This window comes from Cebus imitator, unplaced genomic scaffold (assembly GCF_001604975.1).
Source record: "Cebus imitator isolate Cc_AM_T3 unplaced genomic scaffold, Cebus_imitator-1.0 Scaffold39, whole genome shotgun sequence".
Classification (NCBI taxonomy): Eukaryota; Metazoa; Chordata; class Mammalia; order Primates; family Cebidae; genus Cebus; species Cebus imitator.
The window spans coordinates 1858581-1883803 of record NW_016107354.1 but is presented as its reverse complement, the minus strand read 5'-3'; the positions used below and the strand labels follow the sequence as shown (position 1 = coordinate 1883803).

At 36.7% G+C, this 25223-nt stretch overlaps 1 protein-coding gene across 1 annotated transcript in view; it reads right to left on the bottom strand.

Annotated features, from left to right (window-relative positions):
* The window catches only part of USP47 (ubiquitin specific peptidase 47), a 138771-nt gene that overhangs the window by 82094 nt on the left and 31454 nt on the right, over window positions 1-25223 (bottom strand). The window contains exons 2-4 of the mRNA XM_037737567.1: window positions 18341-18400; window positions 10254-10457; window positions 5944-6057 (exon numbers count right to left, since the gene is read on the bottom strand). Of these exons, the coding sequence (XP_037593495.1) occupies window positions 5944-6057; window positions 10254-10457; window positions 18341-18400 (378 nt within the window). The remainder of the gene's footprint in view (window positions 1-5943; window positions 6058-10253; window positions 10458-18340; window positions 18401-25223) is intronic.

Sequence of the window (25223 nt, the reverse complement as noted above, 5' to 3'; positions counted from 1 at the left end):
TTTTGGGTTTTACATTTAAGTCTTGAACCTGTCTTAGGTTAATTTTTGTTTATGGTGTAAGGAAGGGGTCCAGTTTCAATTTTCTGCATATAGCTAGTCAGTTCTCCCAGCACCATTTATTAAGTATAGAACTATTTCCTCATTGCTTTCGTCTGGTTTGTTAAAGTTCAGATAGTTGCACGTGCGTGGTCTTATTTCTGAGTGCCCTATTCTGTTCCACTGGTCTATGTGTCTGTTCTTGCACCAGTAGTATGATGTTTTGGTTACTGTAGCCTTGCAGTATACTTTAAAGTTGGGTAGCATAATGCCTTCAGCTTTGTTCTTTTTATTGAGGATTGTCTTGGCTATTTGAGCTCTTTTTCTGGTTCCATATGAATTTTAAAATAGATTTTTCTAATTCTGTGAAGAATGTCAACATAAGTTTAATGGGAATAGCATTGAATTTATAAATTACTTTGGGCAGTATGGCATTAACACGATATTGATTCTTCCTATCCATAAGCATGGAATGTTTTCCCATTTGTTTGTGTCTTCTCTGATTTATTTAAGCCATGGTTTACAGTTCTCCTTGAAGGTATCCTTCACATTCCTTGTTAGTTGTATTCCTAGGTATTTTTTTTCTGCAGCAATTGTGAATGGGAGTTCATTTGTGATTTGTCTCTCTGCTTGCCTGTTGTTAGTATACAGGAATGCTAGCAATTTCTGCACACTGAATTTGTATCCTGAGACTTCACTGAAGTTGCTTATTAGCTTGGGAAGCTTTAGGGCTAAGATGATGGGGTTTTCTAGATATAAAATCATGTCATCTGCAAACAAAGATAATTTGACTTCTTCTCTCCCTATGTGAAAACCCTTTATTTTCCTGCCTGATTGCCCAGGTCAGAACTTCCAATATAATGTTAGACAGAAGTAGTAAAACAGGGCATCCTCATCTTGTGCCAGTTTTCCAGGGGAATGCTTCCAGCTTTTGCCCATTCAGGATGATACTGGCTGTGGGTCTGTCATATATGACTTTTATTTTGAGGTATGTTCCTTCTATTACTAGTTCATTGAGAGTTTTTAACATGAAGGGTGATGAATTTTATTGAAGGCCTTTTCTGCATCTATTAAAATAATCATATCGTTTTTGTTTTTAGTTCTGCTTATGGGATGAATCACATTTATTGATTTGCATATGTTAAACCAACCTTGCATCCTGGGAATGAAGCCAACTTGATCATGTGGATAAGCTTTTTGATGTACTGCTGAATTCAGTTTGCCAGTATTTTATTGAGGACTTTTGCATTGATGTTCATCAGGGATATTGGCCTGAAGTTTTCTTTCTCGGTGTACCTCTGCCAGGTTTGGGTATTAGGATGATGCTGGCCTCATACAAATAGGGAGGAGTTCATCTTTTTCAATTTTTTGGAAGTTTCAGTAGAAATGGTACTAGCTCTTCTTTGTAAGTCTGGTAGAATTCAGCCATAAATATATCTGGTCCTGGGCTTTTTTTGGTTGGTATGCTATTACTGCCTCAATTTCCGAATTTGTTATTGGGCTATTTAGAGATTCAATTTCTTCCTAGTCTTGGAAGGTGTATGTGTACAGGAATTTATCCATGTTTTCTAGTTTATGTGCATAGAGATGTTTCTACTATTCTCTAACGGTTGTTTGTATTTCTGTGGGGTCAGTGGTGATATCCCCCTTATCATTTCTGATTGTGCTTATTTGTTTCTTCTTTCCTTTCTTCTTTATTAGTCTAGCTGGCAGTTTATCTATTTTATTAATTTTTTTCAAAAACCAGCTCGTGGATTGATTTTTGAAAGGTTGTGTCTCTATCTCCTTCACTTCTGCACTGATCTTGGTTATTTCTTGTCTTCTGCTAGCTTTGGGGTTTTGTTTGCTCTTGGTTCTCTAGTTCTTTTAGTTGTGATTTTAGGTTGTTAACTTGAGATCTTCCTAGCTTTCTGATGTGGGCATTTAGTGCTATAAATTTCTTTCTTAACACTGCTTTAGCTGCATCCCAGAAATTCTGGTCTGTTGTCTCTTTGTTCTCACTAGTTTCAAAGAACTTCTTGATTTCTGCCTTAATTTCATTATTTACTCAAGAGTCATTCAGGAGCAGATTGTTCAATTTCCATGCAGTTGTGTGGTTTTTGAGTGAATTTCTTAATCTTGAGTTCTAGTTTGATTGTGCTGTAGTCTAAGAGATAGTCTGCTGTGATTTAAGTTCTTTTACATTTGCTGAGGAGTGTTTTACTTCTGATTATGTGATCAGTTTCAAAGTGCCATGTAGTGATGAGAAGAATGCATATTCTGTTGTTTTAGGGTGGAGAGTTCTGTAGATGTCTATTAGGTCCACTTGATCCAGAAGTGAGTTCAGGTCCTGAATATCTTTGTTAATTTTGTTTCATCTGTCTAATATTGTCAGTGGGGTGTTAAAAGTCTCCCACTGTTATTGTGTGGGAGTGTAAGTCTCTTTGTTGGTCTCTAAGAACTTGATTTATGAATCTGGGTGCTCCTGTATTGGGTGCATACATATTTAGGATTGTTAGGTCTTCTTGTTGAATTGAACCTTTTACTATTATGTGATGCCCTTCTTTGTCTTTTCTCAGCTTTGTTGGTGTAAAGTCTGTTTTGTCAGAAACTAAGATCACAATTCCTGCTTTTTTCTGTTTTCCATTTGCTTGGTAAATTTTTCTCCATCCCTTTATTTTGAGACGATGTGTGTCTTTGCACATGAGATAGGTCTCTTGAAGACAGCATATTGATGGGTCTTGACTCTACTCAGATTGCCATTCTGTGCCTTTTAATTAAAAGCATTTAACCCATTTACATTTAAGGTTAGTAATGTTATGTGCTAATTTGATCCTGTCGTCATGATGCTAGCTGGTTATTTTTCAGACTTGTTTATGTGGTTGCTTGATAGTGTCACTGGTCTGTGTACTTGAGTGTGTTCTTGTAGTGGCTGGTAACAGTTTTTCCTTCCCATATTTAGTGCTTCCCTCAGGAGCTCTTGCAAGGCAGGCCTGATGGTGATGAATTCCCTAAGCATTTGCTTGTCTGAAAAGGATCTTATTTCTCCTTCACTCATAAAACTTAGTTTGGCCAGATACAAAATTCTAGATTGGCAATTCCTTTCTTTATGAATGTTGAATATTGATCCCTAATCTCTTCTGGCTTCCAGGATTCCCACTGAGAGGTTCACTGTTTGTCTGTTTGTAGGTGACCTGGCCTTTCTCTTTGGTTGCCCTTAACATATTTTCTTTCATTTCAACCTTGGAGAGTCTGATGATTATTATCTTGGGGTTAATCTTCTCATGAAGTATCTTACTGGGGTTCTCTGCATTTCCTGAATTTGAATGTTGACCTGTCTTTCTAGGTTAGAGAAGTTCTCCTGGATGATATCCTGAAGTATATTTTCCAACTTGGTTCCATTCTTCCTACCTCCTTCAGGTACCCCAATCAGTTGGTACATCTGGTCTCTTTACATAATTCCGTATTTCTTGGGAGGTTTTATTCATTCCTTTTCATTCTTTTTTCTCTATTCTTGTCTGCCTGTCTTATTTCAGAAAGATAATCTTCAAGCTCTGAGATTCCTTCCTTCACTCAGTCTATTCTGCTATTGATACTTGTGATTGCACTGTGAAGTTCTTGTGTATTTTTCAGCTCCTTCTGGTCAGTTATATTCCTCTTTAAACTGACTATTCTGGCTGTCAGCTCTTGTATATCACGATTCTTAGTTTCTTTGCGTTAGTTTACAACAATCCTTTAGCTCAGCAAAGTTCATTATTACCCATCTTCTAAAACCTACTGTCAATTCAGCCATCTCAGCCTCAGCCCAGTTCTGTGCCCTTAGTGGAGAGGCACTGCAGTCATTTGGAGAAGAGGTATTCTCGCTTTTTGAGTTTTCAACATTATTTTTGGTGTTGATTCTTTCTCGTCTTTGTGGACTTACCTACCTTTGATCTTTGAAGTTGCTGACCTTTTAATGGGGATTATGTGTGGTCTTTTCTGTTGATGTTGTTGTTGTTATTGTTTTCTGCCTGTTTTTCTTTTAACATCAGGCCACTCTTCTGTAGGGCCGCTGCAGTTTCCTGGGGATCCACTCCAGACCCTAGTTGCCTCAGTTTTTCCTGTATCTGGAGGTATCACCAGTGAAGGCTGTGAAACAGCAAAGATGGTAGCCTGCTCTTCTTCTGGAAACTCTGTCACAGGGGGTCCTGACCTGTTGCTGGCCCAAACGCACCTGTAGGAAGTTGCTGGAAACCCCTTTTGGGAGGTCTCACCCAGTCAGGAGAAACAGGATTAGAGAATTGCTTAAAGAAGCAGTCTGGCTGCCTTTTGGTAGAGGTAGGTGTGCTACATTGCAGGGGATCCTTCCTCATTTGAACTGTTTGAACTCTCCAAAGCTGGCAGGCTGAAACAGTTGAGTCAACCGAACCACAGAGACAGCGGCCTGCCCTCTCCCCCACCTGCAGCTCTGTCCCAGGGAGAGATCAGAGCTCTGTCCGTATAACCTGGCTAGAATGGCTGAAGCCCCCACAAGTGAGGAGGAATGGATCAGGGTCCCACTTAAAGAAGCAGTCTGGCCACAATTTGGCAAAGCAGCTGTGCTGCACTGGGGGGATCCCTCCTTATCCTGACCATTTGAACTCTCCAAAGCCAGCAGCTGGAATGATTGAGTCAACCAAACTGCAGAGATGGCGGCCACCCCACCCCCTGGGAACTCTATCCCATCTCAGGCAGACTCCAGCCTGTTGCCATTGGCTGGCTTGAGTTCCATGCCAGTGGGTCTTACCCTGTGAGGTACCGTGGAAGTGGGGCCCACAGAACAATGCTGTTTGGTTACCTGGATTCAGTCTCCTTCCTAGGGGTATGGATGGATGGACCTCCCACCTTGCTGGGGATCCTGGGGTAGGAGTATATAAAACTCATGGGTCTCTGTGTGCCTGAGTGGCTGCTCTACCGAGATTCTACACAGCTCTGTGTATTGGACCCAATGCCCTGGTGGTGTAGGCTCCTGAGGAGATCTCTTGATCTTCAGGTTGCAAAGATTCATAGGCATAGCGTGGTTTACTGGGCAGAGTCATACAATCCCTCACAGCTTCCTTGGCTGGGGGTGGGGGTTCCTTTGGCTGTATGACACTCCTGGGTGGGCCATCACCTTACCCTGCTTTTCTTCCTTCTGCTTGAGTTGAGCTGTTTGCCTAATCAGTCTCAATGCGAGAACCTGGATATTTTAGTTGAATGTGCTGTATTCACTTGCCACCTTCATTCCTCTCTGTGAGTGCTGCAGACCGAAGCTGTTTCTAATCGGCCATCTTGGCCCCTCCCTCTTACTCTTTAACTCATGTCCTCCCTCTGCAACGTATTGAGAGGAAAAAAAAAATCTCTGGTGCAATAGGCTTCAAATTGGGAGTTACTGCATTAGAAAATCTCTAAGGCAACTGGGCTGAACAGGAAAGTCTACTGAAATGTGAATTGGGGTAAACATTAAAAGAACATAAATGAAACATTTAATGTATACACCAGTCATTCCAAAAAAGGGGACAGCAATGAGAATAGAAATGACCTTCTTGCAGATACTGAAAAACCTGAGAAAAACCACCAGAGATTTACAGCAACTGAGCAAATGCTTAAACAAAGGAAGGGTTACAGGAGATCCCTGTGGCACTTTAACTTATCCTAGACACACCCTCATCCCTGGCATGGTAGTGGTCTTGAAGATAGGAGTACATGTTAAACCCAAGGTGGCAAAAGACTGTATATACAAATAATGGTGCTATGGATGTCCACTCTATGTTATTCTACACACTTATAACAAGCCAACATAGAATGAAAAAATAATAATTTATTACACAAATTATAAAACATATCTTATTTTCTTTGGGAAATTGCATCCTGAAGTAGTAGGTGACAGTGCACAAAAATTATAAATACAGGGCTTTCTAAGTAGCTCACCAGCAGTATTTGAGGTTGTTCTCCATCTTTATCTGTCAAATGCAGAAAGTTCTTCTTTCCTGGCTCAAAATTAGCATCGAGAAGAGACTTGTCACTGGTATGATCCAGTGGAGGCTAAGGACATAAAACACATATTTCAGATCATGAGAAACATAAAATGAAATAAGTAATCTGTAAATGCACACAGATCTACATTTAAAGACTATTTTTTAAGTAATGATCTGGTAAAATTCTGTTCATGCAGGCCTGGAATTAACTCATTTATTCACTAACTGGGATAGCTAAGCCCAGTAACAGTGCATACACTAATAGGTATCCCAGCGACTCACATTCCCCAACATCTAAAAAACCAAAAAGAGAAAAGGTAAAAGTTAAGAGGTAATGTTAAGTACTGCATACACATATAAAGAATATATAAACATTTCTCTTTCCATGTTCTGTACAATATATGCAATATGACATTTAATGGATTTTCATGAAAACTGACTAAAGGTAACTTTACATAACTAAAAACTAAAATGTTTTGATATATAAATATGATGAAAAATACCAGATAAGCAACATACTAAAAAACCCAACCAAAATAATGTAACATAATTATGCAATATAACAAAAATATAACTAATGTAGTATATAATATAACCTTCAGAAAGACCCCTTAAGGAAAAACCCGTCCTAGTAAATGATACCTACTTCAAATGTACTGCTAGGATTCAGAGGACCCAGGGGGTATGGAAGTGACTGTGATCAGACATTTGAAAATTAAACATCTAAAATTCAAGTCTTCACCTAACTTATACGGTAGGGCAATTTCAACTCTAGCTGCCATTCTAACATACTCTAGTTGGTGGATAAGAGAGGAAACTCTGTATGCCCCAAGCCCTACTCACTCACTCTAGACCACTGTTGAGAAAAATGAGGCAGTAGAAATAAACATATTTAAAACTTTTTTGTTGCATTAAGGAATGTTTTCAATGTTTCAAAGACATGGGCAGAGTCTCCTTAAAAAGACGCATTTTATGAAAATGCCTTTATTTCTTAAGAAATTAATACTGATTAACATTGTATAAAAGTGCAGGTACTGAGGAAAAAAAATAACTAAGGGATTTGCTACTTACTATCTGTGTGACTTTGGAAAGTTATTTCACTTCCCCATTACTCAGTTTCCTCACCTATGAGTCTCTAATAGCACCTGCCTTACAGAGTAGTTATTAATATAAGGATTAAATAAGACTGTATTTGTACAGGGCTTAGAATACTACAAACACAGTAAGTGCAAAAGATGTGTTAAGTAAATAAAAAAGCAAATATATGATCTACCTCTTAACTTTGGCTCACATCTATCAATCCACAGGAGAAACGACATAGAAAACCTGAAGCTAAAAGAAGCCACATGGAAGGAAAAAAGGGACTGTTGGGTTCCTTAAAATCACTGATGGGACATGATCAGGTGATATAGCTGAAATACACAGGGGTTTTACCTCAGTAAGTGTCTGTATACAAGGTGATGGGCAGCTAAATGGGCTTGGTTTTCTGAGGAGTATCCATTCAGCACTATGCAGTAAGCAGATGAAAAATCATATTTGTAGAAATGTACAGGAGGCAAATAAAAATACAGAAATAGAGCTCTTGAGTACAGTTATAGCTGGAGAGAGAGAAACAGGTAATTCTGACATATAGCTATTTAAAGCTACTGTGAAAGATAATTAAACAAATGCTTTTTGAATGCTGAGAAGGAATGTTTATGGAGGATATGAAATTTATATGTGGTTCTTGCCATAAAAATGCTTACACTAGATATAGAAAGACACAGATTGATAATACTTATAACAAAAAGGAACTATGATAAGTGGCCCAGCCAAAGGGCATGGGAGGTCAACGAGAAAAACATTACTTTTAAAGCAGCATGAAGAAACATCGAGTAAGGCTTCTTAAGGGTAAAAGATAAATAGGACCTGGGAAGACATATAGGACAGTACAGAACTATCCTTTAAATTGAAAAAGAGACAACACTAGAAATTATGTGGTGATGTACCAAAAAGTATCCAAAGTTTCAGATTAAATATTGTTTATCTTTCAGGTCTTGTCTGACTACCAATTTTACTGGTTAATTTCAGTTTAAAACATTAGTTCTATATATTTTTTAAAAAAATATTGTGGAATAAAAAGCATAATATCATTTTTAAGGGCAAATCAGGCAATATCAAACATCTTTGATTCACCTGTGGAACCAACTTAAAATATGTACTCCAAATATCATAGGGATACACATTCCATTTCACTGGCTGTTAGAGGTATTTTCCTGGAAAAATTAGAGCAGTAATGGCATGGGATAAAGAGGTAATATAAACAAAAACATGGAGACAGAAAACTATGGAAATTTATGTTAAGAAAATAAATCAATCCAGTATCTGGGATTTAAGAGTATAAAGCCTTAAAGAACCAATGGTAGCCTGTCTTAAATGCTATCTTAGGGAATCTGATTTTTCATCAGTGGGCAATGAGGGGTGATTGAAGGTTACTGAACTGGAAGGTGATTAAGTGCTACAATTTTAGGTGACTGAAAATAATTCTAACTATTATGCAGGGTAAATTTGGGCTGAGAGAATGGAAACAAAAAAGACTACCTAGAATATACTATTCTAATAACGCAAATGAGATCCAACTCAAAGGTCTCCTTCCTTAACCACACTCCCATGCAAGTTATCAGTGCCTCTGCTACATTCTGAATGTTCATTCTTCCCCAGAAGTCATATGCTGAAACCTAATCCCCAATGCAATGATATTAAGGGGTGGGGCCTTAGGAGCTGATTACTTCTTGAGGGTGGAGCCCTCATGAATGGGATCAGTGCTCTTACAAAAATGGCCTAAGGAGAGACATCTATCATGGATTTCTAGAAATTTTTTTCATAATTGCAATTGTTTATTTTGGTAGTAAACATTAATACAGGATTAGGTCAAATGATGACCTAAGTACATGTCTACCAATAATCCTCCCCAAAAGTCCATAAAATGTCAAAAAATAGTTTTTTAATGAAAAATCTTACAACAGTGCAGGAAAACAAAGAGCATGCTTGGCAAACCAAAAATTCTGAGATAAAAACAGAAAGCAGCAGGATCAGATCTATGGAAAAATAAAACTAGGGGGAACCATAGCCCAAAGATCCTATAAGACAAGACTACCGTAGAGATAAAGGTAGTAAAGAACTTCAGACTAAGGTCAAGACACAGAAGCCAGGAGACAGTTAAAAGTGAGCAAGTGGAAAAGGCATTCTGATGGGTTTGGCGTCTCCTCTTTTTCTACTTGGACTAAGCAGCAGACAGTAGTGTCTATTTCCTGTCAGGGTAAAGGGTGGGTGCTGTGACTAGAGAGGCAGTGCAGTACTATCTAGGTACTGATTAACTCCTAACCCTAAAGAGTCAGGAACCAGCCAATCCCAGAACAAATTATAAACACATGACACCTAGCAGCATGTCCCACCCTTTACCCACAACACCAAGAACTGAGTAGGGTAAGTTTAATTAGCATCCACAGAGAAGTGAACAGAGGTTCTGGAATACAAAGATGAGCAGAAAACAAGAATCACTAAGTATTTAAAGAAATGCTACATCATGAAAGAGAGAAACTAAATAGATAAAGGATAAATAATTAAGGAAATAGTTAATAGATGACAGAAATAAGAAAGCATACCCTCAAAGAGATCTGAGATTAAAATGTTACAGTAGTTAAAAGTGTTTTTAATCTTGAGAGTTAAGTCCAAAGCTATCTATAGAAACTATACAAAGATCATAACAAAGAAAAAGAAACATTAAAAACTTGCCCAGAAATACATAAACACACACAAATAAAAAGAAATAAAAGTCAGCTAGAGATAATCTTGGTTAACATTGAAATGTATGAGGTATATATCCTTCCATTTCTCTTACTATGAATATTTTTTTCTTCTTTTCCAAAAATCAGATTATAAAATACCCATGATTTTACCATCTTTTTTCACTGAAAAATATAAGATGGTCCTCATTCTGTTCAGTAATTACAGAATTTTTTCTTTAGTAAACACAATATTATAGAGTCACCTTTCACAAATGAAAAAACTGAGGAAATGACATTATGTAAACTTTAGGACAACCAAATGTTAAATCCAGAATGGAGGCAAAAGGAATTACTTAGCTGCACATAGGCTCTTACTCTAGTCGTTATACTCTTGTTTATGATATTAAAGAGTTCCAGGATTTAACATTATCATTAGTAATAGCAACAACAACAATGGCTATAATAACATTTTAGAAGCTTAAGTCTAGGATTTTACCATATCAGCAGTATTGATTCCATTTCCCCACACCAAATCAAAGGTTCCATTTATGTAGCCTACTTTGTTGGCCACATCTTCAAAGAGCTTTCTGACTGGAGTAGATGCTGGTAAATTTAAAGTGATCCGTTCATTCACTGTCTTTGAATTAGTAGTATCTTGTATTATACATAAGACTCTAGGTTCTTCAGCAGCATTTTCTATCTGAAATTTTAAGAAAAATATGACTTTACATATTATTTATCTTTAAAGCAAAACAAAAGTATAATTAGCCATAAAATTTTATGATTAAATGTAAAAGACCTCACAAAATATTAAGTATTTTCTCTGTATTTTCTCCGTTTTACTATAGTCTGAAACATATTCTAATGGATATGTCAAACATATAAGTACCATATATGTTTGTTTAGAGAAAACCAGGGCATATTTCAGAGTCAGCAATCATTCCTGTGATATTTGTTTTCACCTTTAAGATTATAAATCTATGGTAAATAAGCCATGAAGATAGAAATAACTAAGCAATTTTAAGTTAAAAATTACAAAATCTGATCCTTAAAAATGTATCATCATCATGCTAGCACAGTCTAATCAAATATTTCTGGATCTCCTGAAAAAAAAAAAAAAAGGGAATTGTGCAAAAATGCAGTAAGGACTGTCTAAAGATTACAAAATCTGTAACTAAGGGATACAGGCTACCAGATCTCTTGACCTTTATGCTGCTGTACCCGTAAGCCCAGATGTCCGAAAAGCTCTGTTTATTAATGTGTTGGGAGCTGACAAGCTTATCCAAACAGATGAGCCAGGAGGAGGGAGAGGGAAAAACAAGGCAACAGTTTCAGTTACCAATACAGGCAGGAATTAGGGGCACCAATTCTTCTTCCTGCTTTTTCATCTAGTACATAACCCAGTAATTACCAAGAAAAAAAAAGAGTTTTTAAAAGGAAACTTTCTCAAATAAGCTATGCCTTCCCTCAAACTGTTAAAAGACATCACCTTTCCACTTTCCACAGGGGTAAAAGACTACATCAAAGATACTTAATGAAAGAAATTCCTTTCCCACCTTCTATAACGGCCATGTCAATGAATGGCACCATCATCTGCCTTGTTGCCAAAACCAAACAGCTGAGCCCAGCGTCTTCCTTCTTTACCTCACACAGTCTCCAAATCCTATCAATTCCACCTTTTGATTATTTCTTGAATTACCTCCTTCACTTTATTCCTGCTTGCAGCAAAAAGAATATCCTACAAGAAAATTATGAAACACTTTCCTAAGAAGTTTAAGTTCTTCCAATCTTTATATTCCTTCAACCCAGAATAGTATTTCTGATGATGTAAATCTCTTGCTTTCCCTGAAAGTCAGGTGCGGCATTAAAATGGATCTAGGTGTCTCTCTATCTCCATAATGGGTTATTCAGAAATATGATCTCTACAAACTGGTGGTGTGCACAAAAATTGAATTCTTCCTTCTTTTTTATAACACTATCAATCTCAAACTTTTGTTGCTTCTATATTATCCATTTTTAAATAAGAATAATTATAATTGGCTAGTACTGAAGATGGGATAGCCACAGTTTCCTGTTTGAAGTAATACAATTATCATTTGTTTCTGTGACATACAATTTCGAGTTTCCAAGTGATCATTTAAAGTTATTCCAATTGGTTTAGAAAAAAGTAAGTCACCATAATAATATAATATTTAAAATAAATTGGATAGTACTACAATTCAGACACATCAAAATATTTAATTACCAATAACTTATTTAAAAAATAAAAAGAAAATACATTTCTGTAAAATAAAAAACAAAAGAACATTATTAATATATGTTTCAAAAAAGAAAAAAGCCTTCACCTATACATTTAAGATGTTATATTAACACATATAATAGATTATTTTACATACTTTAATCCTAAACTAAAAAACATAAAATGGATCTTTTTAAGAATGCTTTATGACGAAAGAGTAAATGACTCAAAATATATTTCAACTACAAAAGGTTCACTTTCATGGATTCAATAGTCTACTTCAGGCATAGGTCAGGTCTGCATGATTCAGTGTTCCTGGTATAAAATACTGTAGTAGCCAGATTTTAAAGCTTCAAACAGGCTGCAGCTGATAGTCAAAGGAAGACAACTCTAAGCATTTAGAAATCAAAAGTGCTGTAATAGTAATCATACATAAGAATGGAGATATGGCAACATCCTATGGCCAGGCATTAGCAGTTATGGGTTCTTTCCCTAAATATGTGAATGCAGGGTACAAGCACTCCAAATGCTTCTCCTTCCATATGGGAAAATTATCCCTCAATGGAATCCTGTCTAAACACTAAATGTATTATACAGAAAAAACAAAATTTAATCTCATGTGCGGCTTATATTCTTTTTAGTAACAGCCCTTTTCTTCCTTTTCTGTACATATAAATAATTTTGCTTTTTAAAAAAACAGAGTATAAAGGAAAAAATGGAAATAATCGTTACTCTATAACCCACAGGTAACTATTTACATTCTTACATATATCCTCCCAAATATTTTATCTGCGTGCGCGTGCACACACACACACACACACACGCACACACAGAGAGAGAGGGAGAGAGAGAGAGAGAGAGAGAGAGAAAGAGAGAAACACAGAGAGAAGCATACATGCATGCTTCATAATCACAAACACTGGATTACAATATACATGCTGTTTTCTAACTCCTTTCTTATATCATGCAATCTTTCCCTGTAAAGCTTTTCCTAACTCATCATTTTAATAGCAAAGTGGTATTTTTTAGTACATGGATTAACAATAATTTAGTTAATAAATTCTACTTTACTGACTCAGACTAGATGTTATTATACTTTTACAAATAATTCTGTGATGAACACCTACATAAAACTTCATATATTTTGTTTCCTTAAAATTCCTATACATAGAATTTCTCAGCAAATTACATTTTACCTTTGAATTCTGTTGCAGGATGATTTAAACAAATAAAAAGTTGTGTTCTTCTTTAAAGCTCTAAGCTAGCCACTCGTTAAATTCTATTTTACACCCAACTTTCTGGGTCCATTCTTATTTCACCTATACTTTAGTCTAATATGTGGATTTCATCTGAATTTTAGAATCACCACTGCTAATAGTAATCACACTAAAGTAAAATTTCTCTCTTCCTTTCCCCTCTCCAATTTGGGAACTGATAATAAAACAATTATTTTGTTGTCACAATTTTAATACACCACCAATAAGATATAGCAATAGTTTTTTTTTAATAGCTTTTCAAGAGGGAAAAACAATTATACAATATAAACTAAACATGGAGGAAACATTTCCAAAATATTTAAACGTAAAAAGGTATTTCTTGGAAATGGGGAATTAGGGTAGCTATCTTCTTAATTTCTTTGTGGCTCTAACCTAGACTGATCCTACTTATGCCCAAAAGTAAAAACAATTACGTCTTGAGGTGGATTAAAGATGGTAAAAAAAAAATTCTTTGCCCTTCTTTTTTCTTTTTCCTTTTCCCATGAATCTGACCTGGCCATGTGACCATCTAAGACCAACAGAATGTGACATAAGTGATACTGTGTAACTTAAGGCAGGACCGTAAGAAACCAGCAGTTTCTGCTTTTCTATTTCTTGGAACATTCCCTCTTTTAAGGCAGCCACCATGTAAGAAATCCAGTCATCCAGGGATCAGCATGCTGTGAGGAAGCAGTAGCAATCCATATAGAGAGGAAGTGGTCACTTGGTGGAGACACTGGGGTGCCTCATCTATGAGAAAAGCCTTTTGGACATTCCACCCAATGTCTGCCACCAACATAATGGAGCCAAGTAATTCTAGATGATGGAGCCAAGTAATTCTAGATGATGCCACCTGGAGCAGAACTGAATAGTTGGTAAGCCCTGGCCCCAATCCCATCCCACAGAATTCAGAACAAATAAACTAATTACCCTATTAAGTCCTACATTTTAGGGTCCACTGTTACACAGTAATAGATAAAAAATAAACATACCTAAATAGCTTTAAGCACATCCAAGTTCAAGCAGAGAAAGATATGATGACGGTGCTGTTGGTAGAGATGGGAGGGTACTACTTTTCATTTAAGACTACACCTAACATTAAGCAAAGGCATCTGAGGATACATCATGATTTAGGGAAGGGGGCAAAAATTTTTAGTCGGAAGGGTTCTCTGATGAATCTGAGGTAACAGAAAACATGTGCAAAGTTTTAGAAAAGCCTAAAGCAGGTTCCATTTAGAAAAACATTTAATGTAGTATAGATGTGCTATCTGAAGGGCACAAAGTTTTCTACGCAGAAAATCTAGCCAAGTACAAAAAAAGGTATAAATTATAAAGTTGAAACTATTTATTTTAGACAACTCATAGCAATACTACACTTGTGAGACAGAGAAAGTCAACAGCAGTTACATTTACTGTATATGCTAAGAGTGTTCTGTGTCTAGGTTAACTGCAGAAACAAAGCTAGATTTCCTAGCAAAGTTTGAAGGAAAAAAATCCTTTTAAAAAAAGTAAAAAAGGCCAGGCAAGGTGGCTCATGTCTGTAATCACTGCACTTTGGGAGGCCAAGGTGGGCGGATCACTTCAGGTCAGGAGTTTGAGAACAACCTGGCCAACCCAGCAAAACCCTGTCTCAGTTACTAATAATACAACACTTGCCAGGCACGGTGGCACATGCCTGTAACCTCAGCTACTCGGAGGGCTGAGGCAAGAGAATCACTTGAAACCCGGAAGGTAGAGGCTCCAGTGAACTGGTATCGTACCACTGCGCTCCAGCCTGGGTGACAGAGTGACTCAAAAAAAAAGAGTAAAAAGAATAAAACCATAGTCTTGTTTATAAAAGGTGAAACACATGGGATAAAAAACACTAAAAACAATTTTCTTTCAAAGATAGACTTAACTGCTAGAAACATCTAGAAGTCGCTGGTATAGTTGTAAGACATTTTAGGGCTCGCTGAAGGGATGTTTGCCTCTTAAGTCATCTTGTCTCCTTTTCTTAACATTTCCAATAGTTTTAAGTTCAAATCTGAGTTCTCTGATAACAATATCATAATTTTTTTTTAAAGAAAGAAAAAAAGAGAGAAAGAAAGGAAAAAAGAATGAAAGAGAGAAAGAAAGAGGAAGAGAAAGAGGGAGAGAGAACGAGAGTCTTGCTTTATTGCCCAGGCTAGAATGCAGTCTAAAAATGGGTATTAAAAACCTCTTTTATGCCAATAATTGTGCTTAACAATGGAGACAGGAAGGAATAAGGGAAGAAAATAACGAACAAGCAGCCAACCAATATTTCATTTAAACCTGTGAAATGCTATGCAATTACTGAGGAGTGATTTACTTCCAATTATGTAGTCACTTTCAGAGTAGGTGTGATGTGGTACTGAGAAGAATGTATGTTTTGTGGATTTGGGGTGGAGAGTTCTGTACATGTTTATTAAGCTTACTTGTTCCAGGTCTGAGTTCAAGTCCTGGATATCCATGTTAATTTTCCGTCTCGTTAATTTGTCTAATATTAACAAAGTGATCTTAAAGTCTCCCACTATTATCGTGTGGGAGTCTAAGTCTCTTTGTAAGTCATTAAGAACTTGCCTTATGTATCTGGGTGCTCCTGTATTGGGTGTGTATATATTTAGGATCGTTAGCTCTTCTTGTTGCATTAATCCTTTTACCGTTACGTAATGTCCTTCTTTGCCTCTTTTGATCCTTGTTGCGGTCTATTTTATCAGAGGTGAGAATTGCAACTCCTGCTTTTTTTTTTTTTTTTTTTTTATTTGGTTGGAAAATCTTCCTCCATCCCTTTGTTTTGAGTCTGTGTATCCTTGCATGTGAGATGGGTCTGGATGCAGCATACCGATGGGTTTTGGCTTTTTATCCAATTTACCTGCCTGTGTCTTTTGATTGGGGCATTTAGTCGATTTAAATTTAGGATTAATATTAATATATGTGAGTTTAATACTGCCATTTAATGCTAGCTGGCTGTTTTGCCCATTAGTTGATATAGATTCTTCATTATGTTGATGCTCTTTACCTTTTGGTATATTTTTGGAATGGCTGATACTGGTTGTTCCTTTCTATGTGTAGTGCTTCTTTCAGAAGCTCTTGTAAAGCAGGCCTGGTGGTGATGAAATCTCTTTGAGTACTTGCTTGTTCACAAAAGATTTCATTTTTCCTTCACTTATGAAGCTTAGTTTGGCTAGATATGAAATTCTGGGTTGAAAGTTCTTTTCTTTAAGGATGTTGAATATTGGCCCCCACTCTCTTCTGGCTTCATCATTTTTATTTAAAAAAAAATACTTCCTATGTGTTTCTTATTAAAGAATACAAACTAAGGTTTAAAATTGATAGATTGATAGTATATGTTCAGAATGGCATTAGCAAGTAGAATATAAGTTAATATCAAACAAAATTCAAAATCATCAAGATTTAAACATTTCTAAGAGAAAAAAATTTAAGTATTTTAAAATTATGAAGGTACCTCTTTACCTCTAAATTCAACGCATGCTCTCTAAAGACTTTCTTCCTCTCAATGTTATTGCAAATGCTAATATTATGGTTACAAGCTTTTTTTTTTTTTTTGAGATGGAGTTTCACTCTTGTTACCCAGGCTGGAGTGCAATGGCCCGATCTCGGCTCACCACAACCGCTGCCTCTTGGGTCAGGCAATTCTCCTGCCTCAGCCTCCTGAGTAGCTGGGATTATAGGCACGTGCCACCATGCCCAGCTGATTTTTTGTATTTTTAGTAGAGACGGGGTTTCACCGTGTTGACCAGGACGGTCTTGATCTCTTGACCTCGTGATCCACCTGCCTCGGCCTCCCAAAGTGCTGGGAGTACAGGCGTGAGCCACTGTGCCCGGCCCGGTTACAAGCTTTTACATACACACACATACACACACACACACACACACACACACACACACACACACAAAATAAGTCCATTTTCTCTCCCTTTTGGTACAGGTGCTGCTATAAGCTAAGTAATTAGGCCCTAGAGCATTATGCATCAGGGTATCCACAGTTCAAGATTAATGTATAGCCACAGATTTTAAAAGAGAATTGATGGTATGAATATTTTTGCTGATTGAAATTTATAAAATGTATCAGCTGCTGGGCGAGGTAGCTCATGCCTGTAATCCTAGCACTGTGGGAGGCCAAGGCAGTTGGATTACCTAACGTCAGGAGTTCAAGACCAGCCTGGCCAACATGGCGAAACCTCATCTCTACTAAAAATAAAAAAAATTAGCTAGGCGTTGTGGTGCATGCCTGTAATCCTGCTACTCTGGAGGATTGCAGGAGAATTGCTTGAACCCAGGAGGTAGAGGTCGCAGTTAGCCAAAATCGTGCCACTGCACTCCAGCTGGGCGACAAGCAAAACTCTGTCTCAAAAAAAAAAAAAAAAAAAGTATCAGCTTTATTCAGACTCTGCATTTTCATTTTAACAAGTAACAATTCTAAGGCTATTAATGAAGGTCCTAACTTACACGAAAAAACAGATTTTATTTTTAAGATCCTCTCTTTACCCCACCTCAAAACCCCAGCCAACTCTGATGTTATCTACATGATCTTTTTCTAAGTGGTCTCTTGCTACACTTGGGAAGGAAAGAAGAGATTAAAGGAGGAACTCTGGGGGACAAAAAACAGAGCAAAGGGACTAAAGGAAAAGTATTAAGTAAAGTTTGGACCGGAATGCTATATCACATGGAAGTTTAAGTCTGTAGTGCACAAAGGCTCTCAGGAAGTTAATATTAATAGGATTTCTGGATTTCGACTTTGTAAACTTTTAAATGATTTAATTTCCTACATTATTAATATTTCAGAAAATAAATATATCTGGAAAAATAGGCAACTACAATAACCAACATCATAGCAAAGAGTTCTTTAGTTTTTCTGTCATTTTTTTCTCCCTCATTCACTAGTTAAAAATAAGGTACTGTCAAACATAAATTCATTTACGGTGACTTTATTATTACAATTGGGTAAAATAAAATAGCCAAACAAGCATAAAACATAAGACATGCCTTGATATTAGATAAAAATACTAACATGCTGTTACTTGCTCTGCTGATTATCACACTAAAGCAATTACATCAGCAGTCTACCTGTAAAAATTTCTTCTTCATTTCATCAAAGATATTTTGTCTGCATCTCCAAAACACATCCTATGATATATAAGAACAAAATGAATTACAAATTATTTATATAAAATAAAGGAAGAAGGCAGTGAAATGAGAACAATTAACCTAAAAACATTTTTGCAATAAAATATGTATTAATTAAAGTATTAGTACATCAACTAGAATTTTATTCATAAATGTCCAAGGTTACCGAAAAATCTATGATAAAGATGTGACAAAGAATAAGATAAATATGGAAAATACCCACATTTTAACAAAGAATGATAGCTTAAGAATTGTGTATAAATCAAACGTCGTAAGTCACACATTTTGCGTCCAGTAAAGAAATTCTGCAGTTCTTTACGCTAATGAAAACCAAGAGATCTCTTGATTTTGCTAATCTCTGAGTGAATTTTTCACATGATAGCTACTCTTAAAACAAGATTGCTTAACAATATCACCTGCAACTATTTTAATATGTATCTCCTTATTAGTTTTTTTAACAATTAAATTACAATTAACACAAAAACAGATACAAGGAAATAACAGTAACGTATAATCAAGAGAAAGTCTCTTGAAAAATCTTGGTTTTACATCATTCTACAGTTTTTCTGTACATATTTTATCTTATTCCTCCTTCTTTAGTTAATAAAAAGGTATCAACATATTCTTTTAAAATGTGGTTTTGCTTTTATAATAGAAATATATTTGTTCTAACAGTAACAGTTTTCTGAAAAGCAACTCTGAAATAGCTACCATTGCTTTATCTTACCTTATCTTATCTTATCTCATCTTTGGAGATGAAATCTCACTCTGTTGCCCAAGCTGGAGTGCAATGGCACAATCTCAGCTCACTGCAACCTCAGCATCCTGGGTTCAAGCAATTCTCCTGCCTCAGCCTCCCTGGTAGCTGCGATTACAGGTGCCCACCACCACGCCCAGCTAATTTTTTTGTATTTTTAGTAGAGAAGAGGTTTCACCATGTTGCCAATCTGGTCTTGAACTCCTGACCTCAGGTGATCCACCCACCTCAGCCTCCCAAAGTGCTGGAATTACAGGCATGAGGCACCACATCCAGCCTATCACAGCAGTTATTAATAATTTGATACACATCTCACCAGAACCTTCTCTATTCTATGCATATATTTATTTATTATATAGAGTGCTTTTAACCAAATAGGACAATTTTATTTACCAGTATTTGAAATCTACTTCTTGTCCCTCAATACTCACTCACTTTTCTGTGTCAAATATTTAGTTTAAAAACTGCAGTGTTCCATTATATAGACAAAACATAATTTAGTTAATCTGCTATTAATGGGCATTTAAGCACTTCCAAATATTCACCACAGCACTGCTTAATTTTTTTCCTTAAGATAATTTCCCAAAGAAAGAATTACTAGATCAAAGTTTATGTACTCATTTTTAAAATTTTTAATACATGGGGCCTTCTACAAAAAAATTATTGAACTGCAACTATCTTTCAACACTGTTCTCCCAACACTGTTCTCCTTGCCTTTAAGGAGGTGATGCTGTGCAGTGGTAACTAAACTATAAGCAAATCTAAACTATCAGGCGTCCAGCATCCTTTAGGGTCTTTATGTATCTATACCATGTACCTGGAACACTTTTCCCTGGATGTCCTCACCTCTTTTGCTCAAATATCACTGTCGTCGAACTTTAAAACGTGTCCACAAATTCTTTGACTTGCCTCCCTACAAAGTAGGAGTCTAACTTGCCTCCAGCAAAAGTAGGAATCTAACTCCAGTCCCCTTTAATATAGACCAGGCTTAGTGACTCCCTGTAAAGCACAGCATGATTTTTAAGGCTGGGTTAGAAAAGGCATATTAACTTCCTCCTGGGCTTTTCTCAGATCCTTACTCTTAGAATCCAGCCTCCATGCTATGAGGAAGGAAGCCAAGCAGCCAATGGAAAGACTATGTATGGGTTCTAGCCACATCCCAAATGAGATCTCAGTAGACAATCAGCATCAACTACCTACATGTTGAGTGAGGAATCTTTCAGATGATTCTAGCCCCTAGCCTTTCTACTGCCCTCAGCTGATGCCTAGCAGAGCAGAAACAAGCTGTTTCAGCCGAACCTTGCCCAAACTGCACATCTATGAGAAAAGTCACTAGATTGGGGGCAGATCATTACATAGTAAAAGATAATCAAAATAGTTCATTTCTCAATCAAGTCCTTCTCTCACCATCTATCTTATCTAACATTCCAATCCTGTTGGTACTCCTTATCTCCTTTCCTTGCTTCTTCAGGTTTCTTAACAGTACTTACAGCCACCTGAAATATTTGTTTATATTTTACTTGTTTATTGTCTGTCTCTAAAAAACTTCAACTCTGAGCCAAATAAAGTAGTGGATTGGATTTACTCTCCCCACCTTAAACAACTAAAAAGCTATATGAAATGCATGAAGCAATGATTTTCAAACACTGAACAACTGGCAACACAAGGCAATTATCCCTGTGAAAGCAGAAACAAAAACAGTGAGCCAGCTTCTAGGCTGCAGTGCAGGAGGGAGAACCCAGGTAGAGTCCAGCAATCTCCCTCAGTTAAAAGATGAAGGAGTTCAAGGGGTGAAAAGAGCCACAGTTCACCGGGCAGAAGAAAGCTAGACACTGTGCAAATAGCAAGCTCCAAGACCTAAAATGCAACCCCCTCGAGTGTTCCGAGGAGTTCTCATTAGCATATGTATGTAAAGCGTGTGCCTAAGGCAAGAGAAAGAACCCCGGGAAGGAATCCCTGGAGCTCACTTAGGTTCCCACCAACCAGTTTTTTTTTTTGGAGACAAGAGTTTTTACTCTGTTGCCAGGCTGGCGTGCAGTGTTGCGATCTCAGCTCACTGCAACCTCTGACTCCCGAGTTGAAGTGATTCTCCTGCCTCAGCCTCCCGAGTAGCTGGGACTACAGACATGAGCAACCAGGTCCACCTAATTTTTGTATTTTTCGTAGAAATGGGGTTTCACCATGTTGGCGAGATGGTCTCGATCTCTTGACTTCATGATCTGCCCACCTCAGTCTCCCAAAATGCTGGGAGTACAGGTGTGCGCCACAGCACCCAGCCACCCACCAACCACAATTTTTTAAATCTCATAATATACATGTCATCAGATAAGGATACTCAGAAGGGTACTGTGTTACTAATGGGACCAAATTAGACCTAAATCTAAAGACTACTCTGGTCCAACCTTAGAAAGCCTAAAAGCAAAACTCAAAAAGGATCAAACTGTTTAACCCATATGAAGATTTTAAAAAATCAGTATTTAAGATAAAAAATAACATGGATAGGATTAACAAATTTAAGCCCTGATGAAGATGAATGAATGAATGCTTAAGACACAGCACTAGAAGCTATTAAAATTAAAACAAAGAGAAGAAAAAGAATGAAAAAAGAAAGAATAGAAAAGTGGGATAATTTTCTTACCAAAAACCATGGAGGCCAGAAGGAAGTGGCACAGTATTTTTCAGGTGCTTACAGAAAATAACCGTCAAACCAGAATCCAATAACCAGAAGAAATGCCCTTCAAGAACAACCCAGGAATTGCTTTAGTAATCAAGTAGAAGTCAAGACATACTCAAATGAAGGAAAACTCAAAGAATCTGCATCTAGTGGAAGTACCCACAGGAAGAAATAGCTAAATAAAGTTCTTTAAACAAAAGAGAAATCATCAAAGAAACCTTAGAACATCAGGAAAAAAGAATACAGAAAGCAAAAATATGGCTAAATGTAATACATTTTCCTTCTCTTGATTTTTAATTAAAGACGTGACAGTCGAAGAAAAAATTAAAACATTGTCTGATGTGGTTACAAGTCAAGAAAATATTTAACACAATTATAAACAGAGTAGGGTGAAAATACGTAAAAAGACAGGTAAGGTTTCTACATTTCACTTGAACTTGTAAAATAACACCAGCAGACTGTGATAAGTTGGTATATGTTATGTCATACCTACACAAGCCACCAAGAAAGCTATACAAAGGGAAACAATAAAAATACTATAAGTTAATCAAAATAGAATTAGACAAATGTTCACATAACCCACAGGAAAACAAAAAAAGTTAACAGAGAAATAAAAAAAAGCAAGCAAAAAATAAAATGTCACACTTAAGCTCTAACACATTAGTCATTACATTAAATATAAATGATCTAAATACACCAATTACCAGAAAAGAAATTTTTTTGGCTCACAGTTCTGGAGACTAGGAAATCCAATAACAAGATGCCAGCATCTGGCGAGAGCTTTCCTGCTACATCATAACATGGTGGAAGACATCACACAGTACAAGAGCAAAAAGAGGGTGAAAGAGGGTGAACCCACTCCCACAATAATGAATCCACTCCTGTGATAATGACAGTCCATCTGTGAGGTCAGAGCGCTCATGATCTAAATACCTCTTAAAGGTATTTGACATCTCTCAGTACTATTATAGCATAAACTAAATTTCCACATTTTGAAGATGAAAAACATTCAAACGAGAGCAAAGTTTGATGCAAATCCTATCAAAATCCCAGCAAGAGTTTTTGAAAATTTGGATGATTATCCTGAAATTTATACGGAAAGGCAAAGGAACCAGAAAAACTAAAAGGATTTTGAAAAAAAATAAAGTGAGAGGTCTCAGTTTAGTTGATTTTGAGATTTAATAGATAGCAACAGTAATCAAGACTGTATGGTATTGGCAGGCAGATAAATAGGTCAATGTCACAAATGAAACCTATACAAATTTGCACAACTGATTTTTGACTAGGTACGAAAGCAATTCAATGGAAGGAAAAATAGTTTTTCCAAAAAATGATGCTGGAACATTTCTTTTAGACATCCAGAGGCAAAAACAACAACAACAAAACAAAACACCACCTCAACCTAACTCTCCAACTTATATTAAAATTAACTTAAATGTTGATCATAAACATAAATGGAAAACATAAAACTATAGAGCCTTTAGGAAAACACACAGGAGAAAATGTTCTCAGAACTCAGGCTAGGCAGAGTCCTCAGCCTTGACACCAAAATCATGATCCATAAAAGGAAAAATTAATAAATTAGACTTCATCAAAATTTAAAATGTCTACTCTGCAAAGATTCTGTTAAGGATTAAAAGTTAGACTGGGAGAAAATATTTCAAACCACATAGTCAATAAAGGACTAGTATTTAGAATATATAAAGAACTCTGAAAACCTATAATAAAAAAGCAAACAATCCAATTAGAACATAGACAAAAATCATGAAAAGACATTTCAATGAAGAGCATAAACAGATGCAAATAAGCACATAAAAAGATGTACAACATACTAACCATTAGAGAAATGCAAATTAATACCATAATGAAATATTACCATGCAGTTTTCGGAATGGCTAAAGTAAATAAGTAATAAGGCCTAATATCTATCCTGAAGGGAGAATGAAAGCAGAGGGAATATTTAAATAAATAATGGTTTAGAACCCTTCAAGACCCAATGAAAGACACCAGTCCATAGAGTTAAGAATCTCAAAAAATCTCAAGCAGAGTAAAAAGAGAAGAATTTAAATGCAGTCAGAGCAAGCCAGGCATAGTGGCTCACACCTGTAATCCCAGCACTTTGAAAGGCCCAGGTGGGCAGATCATTTGAGGTCAGGAGTTTGAGACCAGCATGGCCAACATGTCAAAACCCTGTCTGTACCAAAAACAAAAAATTAGTTGGGTGTGGTGGTGCACACCTGTAATCCCAACTACTTAGGAGGCTGAGGCAGGAAAATCGCTTGAACCCGAGAGGCAGAGGTTGCAGTGGGCCAAGATCGCGCCATTATATGCCAGCCTGAGCGACAGACTGAAACTCTGTCTCAAAAAATAAAATTAAAAATTAAAAAAATGTAGTAGAGAGAAACAGATTGCCTTAAAAGAAATAACTAGACTAATACCTGATTTGTCAATAGAAAAAACTCTGGGCCAGAAGGCTGGAGTATGTATGATACTTTCATTGTTGTGAGAGAAAGTAACTGTTATGCCACAATGCTATAAACAGCGAAAATATCTATAAGGATGGAAAAACAGAGATTTCTGTCAGCAACAGATTATCATTAAAGAAACTCCTTAAAAAAAGGTACTATAGGAAAAAAGAAAGTGACCCCAAAAGAAAGGTGATGAATCCTGACCTAGCCACCTAGACTGATCACAGGTATGTTTAAAAACATTTTTATTAAACTACCGCAATGCCATCATCATCATCTGTTAACCAAATCATGTTCACCACCAAGACATTTTTCCAGAAAAACCACCAACAACTCAGGGGAACACAATGCCTAAACTGTTAGCTTATATATGCCATCTAATCAGGCACAGACAGACTTTGTTTATCTGATATGAAACAGATTGTTCATGAGTTTTAGCTCTAAAAAACCTACAACTTTCCCTCTCTTGAGCCTTGAGTCTTATCCTGACCAGCACCCCTTTGTATTGGATCTAGTTCCCAACTTAATAGTAAAATTGTTACTCAGTGTTCAATCTTTGGTCACAAAGCTTTTGTTTTCTTTTTAACAAAGGAGGAGAGAAATGGATAGCTACAAAGATTAACTCAAAATAGATAAAGACCTATATGTAATGAGGTAAAACTATAAAAACTCTTAGAACAAAACAAAGGGGAAAAGTTTCTTGACACTGAATTTGACAATGATTTCTTGGACATGTTACCAAGATACATGCAGCAAAATAAAAATAGGTAACTTGATCGAGACCATCCTGGTCAACATGGTGAAACCCCGTCTCTACTAAGAATACAAAAAAAATTCAGCTGGGCATGGTGGCGTGTGCCTGTAATCCCAGCTACTCAGGAGGCTGAGGCAGGAGAATTGCCTGAACCCAGGAGGCGGAGGTTG